The 11,054-nt window shown below is 34.5% G+C and overlaps 2 protein-coding genes across 2 annotated transcripts; one reads left to right on the plus strand and one right to left on the minus strand.

The window, feature by feature from the left end:
* Window positions 1-1,179: 1,179 nt before the first annotated feature.
* On the plus strand, window positions 1,180-4,141 carry LOC113308385 (protein trichome birefringence-like 31). The gene is made up of 5 exons (XM_026556851.1): window positions 1,180-1,634; window positions 1,999-2,170; window positions 2,316-2,515; window positions 3,458-3,604; window positions 3,697-4,141. Exons 1-5 carry the CDS (start codon window positions 1,213-1,215, stop codon window positions 4,040-4,042), a joined length of 1,287 nt encoding a protein of 428 aa, XP_026412636.1. The 5' UTR covers window positions 1,180-1,212; the 3' UTR covers window positions 4,043-4,141.
* Window positions 4,142-8,000: 3,859 nt separating this feature from the next.
* LOC113354336 lies at window positions 8,001-9,849 on the minus strand. Its single transcript, XM_026597696.1, has 5 exons — window positions 9,637-9,849; window positions 9,352-9,503; window positions 9,142-9,250; window positions 8,771-8,842; window positions 8,001-8,626 (listed from the first exon to the last, which is right to left on the minus strand). The coding sequence occupies exons 1-5, from the start codon at window positions 9,847-9,849 to the stop codon at window positions 8,135-8,137; spliced, it is 1,038 nt and encodes a 345-aa protein (XP_026453481.1). The 3' UTR covers window positions 8,001-8,134.
* Between the last annotated feature and the right edge of the window lie 1,205 nt (window positions 9,850-11,054).

Here is an 11,054-nt window from a genome sequence, read left to right on the forward strand (position 1 = left end):
ACTCTACATGGAAGAGTAGAGTCATCATAAACCAGTCAATTTGTTTAACGTGCCAATTTTTTTTTTTTGTGGTGACGTTACGTTGGCTCAAAGAGGATGCTACAGTTTTAGGTGAAAATATTCTGTGAAAAAAACTGATACCCATAAATTTTCAAGTCGCTATAATCACCCAACCAACTTCCAATTAGGGTGCACATACCCTATCCTTACCCGCCAACCCTACCCTACCCGCCAGTTTTTTAACCGTATCCTATCCTATCCACTATTTGGCGGGTAGGGTGGCGGGTAAAGATTTTCTTAACCGCCAGTAAACGGGTAGGGTGGCGGGTATAGGTCATATCCTACCCACCCTATCTAGAAGTGCACATACCCTACTCCTACCCGCCAACCCTACCCTACCCGCCAGTTTTTTTAACCGTATCCTACCCTATCCATTATTTGGCGGGTAGGGTGGCGGGTAAAAATTTTCTTAACCGCCGGTAAACGGGTAGGGTGGCGGGTATAGGCCATATCCTATCCACCCTACCCGTTGTGCAGCCCTACTTCCAATTAAACATTTTAGCTAGAAATATTTGTAGTTCTATTTTTTCTTCTAATCATGTGTGCTTGACCTTAAAAAAAGTTTTGCATAATTTTTGGTCGGCCTTCACTGCTGCAGAAGTAATCTAGTAATAACCAATTAAAACTGAAAAATAAAGAAAATAATTGATCCACAGTTAAATACCACAATTAAATAATAAACAAAAGCGATATCAATACATTTTTATTATAAAAGCCTAGACCCTAGATATAATAGGTTATGATATGGGGCGGGTATGGGGTGGGGACCTTGAATCCCATCCCCGACTTATCCCTGCATCACTGCTTTCGGGGATTCCCCGTACCCGTCTGATTCCCTGTTTAATCGGGTAAAATCCTAACCAATAAGGACGGGTCCCCAAGGGAATGGGTTTGGGTGAGACGAATTGCCATCCCTACTGGACGGCCAGGACCATTAGAAAAACGACCGATTTCGTAATGGGTCTTGAGAGTAAAACTGGTGCAGGCCCAACTTTACCAACCGTTACCTTCTTTTTTGAATTGTCACCAACCGTTAGTTGCATGGACTACCTCAAAGCAAACCATTATATTTCATGATACACTCATATATGCGTGCATTAAACTGATAACCACATACAAAATTCAACAAACTTCTAAGTTACCTAGAAGATCATGACACAACGACAGTCTTCTTCTTCTTTCTCTAGATCAGATCGTAAGATTTTAACTCTCTTCCCTTGCGCTTTAGTTTCTCTTTTTGTTATCGGAACTACACGGCTGGGTTTAGAGAATTTTCGGTCAAGAACCAACAGCCAATTTTCTGAGTTAGATCGACAAATCTCAGCATGGGGAAAAGAGGGCAGAGATTGGATGTTATCGTCGAGTAGTACTAACATTCTAGACCAAGGTACTTTTATGGATCAATGCAATAATGTTTTTGACGGGGAATGGGTTTTAGATAATGCTTCATATCCTTTGTATAGTGAACAGAGTTGCCCTTACTTAACCAAACAAGTGACTTGCCAGAAGAATGGAAGACCTGATTCTCTTTATCAAAATTGGAGATGGAAACCGAGATCTTGTGACTTACCAAGGTCAGAAAGATTCATTTTTTGTTATTTTATATTTGGGTACTTAAATTTGTTTAGTTTTTACTCAAGATATCCAATTTCGCAATCATTTATGGTATAGATGAGGCCTTATGTAGGATCGCAGTATCATTGCATCACGTCCCAGTGATGTTGTGTGCAGTATATCCAAGTCATGTCTAGACTTGTACTAGATGCCGCGTGCATTCTGTCACGACCAAAGTCTTTTCTTGGCCGAAATAATGTTGCACATTAGCCATGCCTACTGAACCAGAGGCTAACAGTACGTAACATATATAGGTGAGTTCCACCAAATGTTTTTCACGGTCCCCTTCTAATGAAGTTTTTCTTGGTGCTGGCTTATGATTAGGTTTGATGCTGTACAATTGTTGGAGGTTTTGAGGAACAAAAGATTAATGTTTATAGGAGATTCAATACAAAGAAGTCAATGGGAGTCAATGGTATGTCTTATACAATCAGCCATTCCTGACGGAAAGAAGTCCATTCACAGAATTCCTCCAAGAAAGATATTCAAAGCTGAGGTACATATGTTCCTAGTGTACTTTGATAGAATCAGGATAGTCTCTACGTAAATGCATTCTCTCAATTTCTGAAATCGAGTCAGCGTAGATTAATTTAAAATGTTAATTTGACCGTTTTTTTCTATTCAAAAATATTGAATTGCAGGATTATAATGCAACAATAGAATTTTATTGGGCTCCCTTTATCGTGGAATCAAATTCAGATCATGCAGTTAAGCACACTGTGCAGAAGAGGCTTGTACATCTGAACTCGGTTGCTAAACATAGTCAACATTGGGAAGGAGTCGATTTTCTTGTTTTCGAGAGTTATGTTTGGTGGATGTACAAGCCTATAATCAATGCAACGTAAGTTGTCATAACTTTAGATTTTTGTTAGAGGAAGAGCAACAATTGTAGTCAACTCGACAACTCAGACCTAGTCAATATTTTTTTACCGTGTCACACCAAACTACCCTTACTAAATGCTAGCATCTACCGCACAAAACTTATAACGATTTCCCTGACAATTCCACCACCGAAACGCCGCCATCTACTCCACCGGTGACAAAATCAATTATGGCCGAAAGAAAAAATCGATGCGCGGTTTTCTGTATTAGGAATGATCTGAACACCTTTACGAACATTAATAGCAGAGGTTTCCTTTTCCCTTGTTTATGAAATTCTCCTCTTCCAAATATTTCAATGATTAAGTATTCAAATCATGACCTTGAATCTTAACGATTTTAATCTTTGTCCTTGATAAGAAACGATGTTTGATGTGCATGGTTTGATTGATGCATAATTGCATATATATTTTGCTTTTAGTTTTTACAGTTGAGGTCTTTCTTCCTCCCGTTTGATGTTTTAATGATTTAGGTTTACATAAACATCTATATATATATTATGGGTTTGTTGGTTGTTTTACTTATTTATTTGATTTTAAAGATCTGTTTTGCGCATCATTAAGAACAGGAAGAAGTCATCATATGAGTTTTCTTTTTTCCCGTTTGTTTTGGTCATCAGTGGTGGTGGAATAGCTTTAAAAATGGGTGGCATGGTTAATAGGTGAATTTAGTATGGATATTTTGGTCTTACTCGGATGAATATATTGACTAGGATGAGTTAGTCTCCTCGGATCCATTTTTGCTTTCCCTTTAACAAAAGTCTAACTTTATTTACAGCAGAAAACTTCTTTTTCTTTTTATACAAGAACACCGTCTTATGAACACACAATTGTTAAGTCGGTGCTTTATTATATTGGATGATCTAATTGTTTTCCTATTTTTCTCTATTGTTTGGGTTCAATAGAAATGGTCCTCTAGAAAATGTAAAAGAGTACAATGTTACGACTGCGTATAGATTAGCATTAAAAACTTGGGCAAATTGGATTGAATCAAAGATTGATCCCCGCAGTCAAAAGGTCTTTTTCATGAGTTCATCACCAACACATTTGTGGTAAGTTGATCTGAATTGAAACTGTGACCAAATGTAAGAAGCGGTGGTGGGTATTTTATACTGTAAATAATAATGAATTTTTGGTTGTATAGGAGTTGGGAATGGAGGGCGGGAAGTGATGAAAACTGTTTCACTGAAGCTTATCCAATACAAGGTTCATACTGGGGAACTGGTTCAAATCTTGACATCGTCAGAGTTTTGAAAGATGTCATAAATGAATTGAAGATAGAAGTAACTCTGCTGAATATTACCCAACTTTCTGAATATCGCAAGGATGGTCACACGTCAGTGTATACTGAACGAGGAGGGAAGTTGTTAACAAGTGAACAGAAATCTGATCCAAAGACTTTTGCGGACTGTATACATTGGTGTTTACCGGGAGTTCCTGATACATGGAATGAGATACTGTATGCACATATTATTAGTAGTATTATGTAACCATAATACATAAAATTGTCAAAATTCCATCACCATTTTATTTGAGAACCTAATTAAAAGATACATAAACAGAAGAAGGAACTATAATTGCCACCTTCATTAATTCAAGCCAAAGCTTACTAGTGAAGTGATTTGAAATTGACTTGTCCATGTGAATACAAGCCAAAGCTGTAAAAAGCGTTGACCAGCTCTTTTTTCTTTTAATTCAAACTTAGAAGAAATCTCATTAGCAGAAACCAAATACAAGCGATAGACCTTCCTAACAATATCAATTATATCACGAGAAGCTTAAAAAAAATAAAAATAAAAATCAGGAGGAACATTCTCTATATAATAACGGATTCTTTTAAGCGTTCTCATTCACCGGAGCTCCACGTTGATTCTAACTTCTAACTTCTGGTTGATTCTAGCTCCGATTGACTCTGTCCCATCATTTACTTTTTTTGGTAATAAAATATTGAATTTAAACTAATAAAATTATTTTTCTAAAAATAAAATAACTAAATCTTGAAAAAATCTTCTTGTCTCGGATAACAAAATCTTGAAAACGATTTTTTCTTTTTTTTGGAAACATATTTTTTGTTGCCAATGAGAATTTATCTCAAAGAATAAAATATTACCAAAAATAATTAAGTCATGCATAATGCATTCACGGTTTCACCCAAAAACTAAATTAATCATGCATCAATCACAAAAGTAATCAAGCAATCAATCACATCATTGATCATAAGATTAATGAATAAAAAAAAATGTCCAATGCCCTGTTACAATTCTTCGAATCTCCCTTTTCTTAATTACAACTTTGTTCTATCAATTAAAATCAAATTGAAACTAACGAATAAGTTATTCTCAATGAATATTACACTTCCGATGATGAGAAACATTAGAAAAAGTGATTAAATTGGTCGTGGGTACTAACCTTTCGATCGTACGATGTGTCTCTCTTGCGAATAACTTTATTGTTGATCATGTTCGACAACAAAAAAATTAAGCAATCGTTAGAATTTGAAACAGAAAAATGGGAGCAAATATTGATTAGAGCAATATACCATAATTAAAACAAAATGATACAAAAAAAAAATTAATTAAATAAGGTGGATTTTTAATTTTCTATGTCTCGATATACACCATATTTTGTATACTAAAATGTTTCCAACAACTAATTATGATGATATGGAGATAATATAGATGTCCAAATTTTAAAGATTTTGATGGCTAACACGATTTTATTACTTAAATAAAATGTTGTTTTACCTATTTCGTGATTTGTTTTTTCTGGAAATTTCATGCTCATGATATCTATATAAAATGCTCGAGCAAGGTTAGGGTCACGTTATTTTTGTGGTGAGTTTTTTCCCGCCAGGGTTTTTTCTTCTTGCTTTTTTATTCATATTTTTATTGTTGTTAATAATAATATTAATGAATATTAGATCTTTATGATGGTGTTTGGTTTTTCGCTTGCAGATGTTGGTTGTGCTTCTCTTTGCTTTACTGGCGATAAATCAACATTCAATGATGTCGTGTAAAGACGAGGTGATCAGTTTGATATTTTGTTTTGTAGAATCTGCGTTTTGAGTAACAAAATTTTCCATGGGAAATTATCAAAAATTATTTTGTTATGAAAATTTCAATTGATATTATTACCAAAATCTCTGGTTTTTATTTATGGAATACTTATGTTCATCGTCCGTGCGGTTATTTTCTCCTTTTTCTAAATCGGTAAGGTGAGGAACATGAAATTTTATTCTAATCTACGATTATCTTTGTTTGTTGTGTTTCCCTATGGTTTTCTATGATTTAAACATGCTTTGGTTTTTGTTGTCGTTGTTGTTGTGTGATCTACTAGATCGGAAAGGCTTTGGTCATTCACGACGTTGGTTTTTTCTTCTTCAGTATCATTAAGGTAAGGAACTCTTTTTCAATAGTTATATTCGTTGCTTATATTTACCTATGCTTTTTTATGTTTTTGACCCTTCTGTTATGTATTTTTTGTTGTTTTGTTGTTGTTGTGTGATCTATCATATAGAGAAACAATTTAATCGTTGTGCAGTTGTTTGTTTCGTCTTATGAACTGATAAGATAAGGGATTCCTTTTTCATATTAATATTCGTTACTTATATTTCCCTACGGTTTTTTCCCTATGGTTTTTTTGTGATTTTTCATATTAGCTTCATCATGTGTTTTTTTGACCGAGTGAATGTGATGTCTAAAATTATTGTAGTTATCCCAAATTTTAGAAAATTTATAAATTTTAATATATTGGTTGATATAATAATATATCACTACTACTATTTATAGAAATTGTGGCTTTGTTGATTCTCTATATCAAGCACTCGACCAAAAGACAGACTTTGCATGTTTCTTTTACTTCTAGGGTTTCGTTCTTTCGTCTTTTGCTTCTTATTATTTAGGGTGGGGTTTGTCAATTAATTTTAACTACAATAAAAAGAGCCTGAAATAAAACGAACGACAATTCCGATGAAATAAAGAAGAAAAAAAAGATTGATCATATTTATATCAGTAATTAAGATTTAATATCAAAATGCATAGAGTTACTGATGCTTACCATAGATTAAACATGCTTCCTCTTGCGCAAAGAAAAAGTAATGGCGATTAATCATATACAATATTCGAAGGACAAAATCATTAATAAAAAATCGTGACAAACAATGCATGATATTTAACAAAATTTTGAGAACGAGAAAAATAAAAAACATTGGATGAAATTGCAATAGCCACAATGAACCAGTTTCACAATTATTTTCCTCAATATTATTCCTTACATAAAAAACATTAACAAAAATAACAAAATAAAATAAATCTGTTTCTATATGCTCAACGTTTTTTATTAGGTAATGTAGATTGTGGTTATCCAAAAAAAAAAAATATCGAATGATATTATTTCCGAAAAAAAATAAAAGTCATAGATTAGGGACAAAATAATATAAACTTTAATACTGCAAATCAAGGATATTAGAAATCTGAATATTTCCTAAATATACACCAAAGACAGAGTCAGAATGATCTTTTTAGATTTTCTTCATTGGTAAATATAAGGTTAAGTTCCAAAAATTATTGTTAGCTCCATGTATATAACAAGAGAACAAGCCGAGCCTCAGTATCAACGCCGCTTCTTTGCTCCCAAGCTTGATTTTTCTTGGGGATTTTTTTATTTTAGGGTGTGGGTTTTATGATGCTTCGTCTGATATTAAATTGTCTTTGTTTAGCATATGTGGTTAGATTGTCGCTACTTCTCTACTTTGAATACAACTGCCTCACTTTAACGGGATTTCTTGGAGAATCTGCTTAAAATTTCCATACGATTCCCACTATGTGTCTTTATAAGGATCCATGTTCCAAGTATGCTTAATGGTTTCTCCACGCCGACCGGTTCATCGTATCAAGAGGTAGTTTTTCTTTGGGGATTTTAATAAAGTGCCACACTTCCTATTTCATGTTTAAGAAAATGTCACCGTTTTTTTCAAAGTTTATTAAATGCCACACTCTTGACTTTTTCCGTCACGTTTTTTTGAGAAAACAATTAACTGGCGTTAGTATCCGTTAGTGCATATGTGGCATTAAATCAGCAACGTAAAATGACATTGAAGCCCATGAATCAGTAACTGGAACGAGTTAGCCAGTGATTGAGCAGAGAGTTAACTCGCGACTCGGTGCAGTGAAGAAAACGAGTTAACCTGAATCCTATTCCTATTTCTCCTTACTTTTCTGCCATTGATCCACTCAAATCCAAGATCATCAAGCTACTTAAAGAGAACTGTTGCTGCGCTTTCGAAGAAGAGAGCCATTGCTACAATGAATGCCCACTGCATAAACAAGAATGCTACAAAGAACAATGCATCTGAGAATATGTAAAAATTAACTTGAAAAGACAATTAACATGTAATCTGAAAATTAGTTCTAACTAATATATTTTCATTCATAAAGCAAGATTATCCCATCAAAATAAAACTGATTTCTGGTACATATACATGTCCAGACCAGAATCAGTGTCTAAAGCAACCAAAAAAACTAACCATCAATTAGATACTTGTCCACAACATATCTAAAACAAACAATAAAGCACACACACTTCTACTTCCTAGTCTTCTTAGCCTTGGTTTGCTTTCCCTTTGTGACAGAAAGATGTTGACTGACAGATCCAATACCAGCAAAATTCTGACTGAAATTTTGATTATCTTGTGTAGATCCATGAGTGTTAGGTCCTTCTACTGGTCTTCCTTGAGTGCTAGGTCCTACAGATGACCCACCAACAAAAAATGATGTACCTCTGGATCTGTTCACCTTGGCTTTACCCCTTGCAGTGCTACTTTCAGGCTGATCTCTCTGTGTGAAGGTGCATTTTGCAGCATCATACTCAGTGCTTGGCTTGAATCCAGTTTGGTTTTTACCAACATCACCACCAGCACAGGTTCTCTTGTTGTGGCCAGCAATAGATCCACATTTTCCACACTTCCTTTTCTTCACCACAATTTCAGGTTCATCATAACTTCTCTTCCTCTTCTTTGCTGGTCTTCCAGTTTTTCTCTGATAAGGAGGAGGGTTTACGTTGACGTTCATGGTTGCCTGCCAGAAGAAGATAAAACAAATGAGAAAGTTAAAGTAATGAAACCCTAAAGGGTTTGATTCTTAAATAGGGAAAAGATAAAAATAAATAATTAATATCTTGAAAAGTAAATGCACCACATTCAATAAAGTTTATAAATCTACCTTATCTTCCCATACCCATTCAGTTATGTCTTCTAAGGGTGTGACATCATTTGCATATGTGGTCCTATAATACTCCACAGAATAGTAAGGAGCATAATAATTGTTCAATCAATAAAACAAAGGTCTGTAAGTGTACAAGGAACAATAAATAATACAAACCACTTACAAAAACAAAAGTAAATGAATAATACAAAAAAAAGTAATTGAATAATACAAACCACTTACTCTTTCCAGTTTGGCCTCAGCAGTTTCAATGCACATACAGCATGTTAACAAGGGGAAATACACAATAAGTTATAAACATCAAAGTGTTGGTACATTTAAAGAAAGGGGAAATAGACAATAAGTAATAAACATCAAAAGGTTAATACTTCAATACCTTCTTCATCATCTTCTTCACCGCTGCTTGAATCACTACTTTCATCTCCAACTTTATATGTCTTGACAATATCTTCATAATCAATATCATCCTCTTCATCACTGTCATATATTGGTGGAGCATTTGGGTCTTCAATGGGGTGATATTCATCCACAGTAGTGTTCTCTAACACCACATTCTCCTCATCATCATCACTACTGACCCTGCATCATTGTTGTTCACTGCATCAATCTGGTTCACTGTATCAGTATTCTTGACTGCATCAACCCAGTAATCATGGTTAAAGTTTTCAGTCACTTGAATGGGTACACTGCTAGAACCCACAACACTGGCTTGACTAACGCAAGAATAACCCTGAGATTCCATTTCATTTAACAGATCCACAAACAATTTCCTAGATACTCCTCCATTTGAGTTTTCAAACTTTGACTGAGCTTGCAACCTTGGTGATCTCCTTACAGTCTTTTCTGGTGATCTCCTTACAGACTTTTCCTTTGAAACTGGCTTTTTTAGCAATCCTCTTATGGGACTTCTTTGGAGTCTCATCAATTACTGTCACTGGTTGTTCCATTGCAGCCTCGATGAAGTCATTGTCATTACCGAATTCAGAATTTAATATCTTCAAATGTAAACATATAAATCCTCTATCATCAGGTATTGCATGCTCCCAGAACTTAAATAAGTCCTCATTACTATCCATAATCTCAGGCAAACATGGTTATATCATCCAATATAAACTAGGAATTTCATTTTCAGTTAGGCGCAACTTAACACGCAACATATGCTCAAATTCCTTGAGGTCAATTTTTTCTCTATCCATGTGAGGGAAGAACAAAGTCATATTACTGTTCATAACCAACACGCTGATGTATCTATATGGATAATATGTTTCATCACTGCATCATAAGTAAACAAATGAACTTCAGAAATTGAACTCATGCTTCGATTCACTATGAACTTTACTGAAACCATCAAACCCTAATTAAAAATTACAGAAAAATTTCAGAGAAAATTTAACCCTAACTAAATCAGAAAACAAACCAAACAACAACTCATGCTTAGATTCAAAACCCTAACATGCAACAACATCGATTTAAGTAACAAAATGAAAAGAAGACAAAAAAGGATGAAAAAGGAGATGGGTTTCTTCAGAAATTGAAAAAAACGAAGTTAGGATTTTAGTAAAACATACAACTGGTTGTTCTTCCCGTTCTTTTTCTTCTTCATCTTGAACTTTACAAAACCCTTCACTCAGATTCACAAACTAAACCAAATCCCTCTGTAGAACCCTAGTTTTCTTTAACCTATGTTTCTCCGCTGGAAAAGAGAGACACGGAGAGAACGAAATGAATGAGAAAGTAAAATCCTTGCTGTAGTTTCATTCCGTGAAGGATAGGATAGTAAATTAACACACTGCCACGTGTAATAATCTCGTGATGCTATTCTTGAGCCGTCGATATATAGACAGGTGTAAGAATATTGACCTGTTCAGCGAACTTTTGACCAATTAGGTGGGTTCGGACGGAAACACTAACAGTTGTGGCATTTAATAAACTTTGGAAAAAACGGTGGCAGTTTTTGAAACATGAAATTGGAAGTGTGGCAGTTTGTTAAAATTCCTTTTTTTCTTTTTTTTGTGATTTTTTTTTCTTTTTCGATTAAATCTTTTTATTTACTACTATTATTTGATCGAAAAATAATTGCTTGATATTTGAGATTCTATTTTTCTAATATTTGTGATAAAGAATTCATATCGCTCTCAGATAATTGTTTTGATGGAACAGGTTTTATTTTTGGTTGATTCACGACGACTTGTGATTTTGGAGCCAGGATTCGTATCACCCACAGAGATATTGAGTTTCAACAGTGAAGATGGTCAGTATCTAATTTACCCTCTAAGATGCT

Source organism: Papaver somniferum, chromosome 1, assembly GCF_003573695.1.
Source record: "Papaver somniferum cultivar HN1 chromosome 1, ASM357369v1, whole genome shotgun sequence".
In the NCBI taxonomy this organism is placed as follows: Eukaryota; Viridiplantae; Streptophyta; class Magnoliopsida; order Ranunculales; family Papaveraceae; genus Papaver; species Papaver somniferum.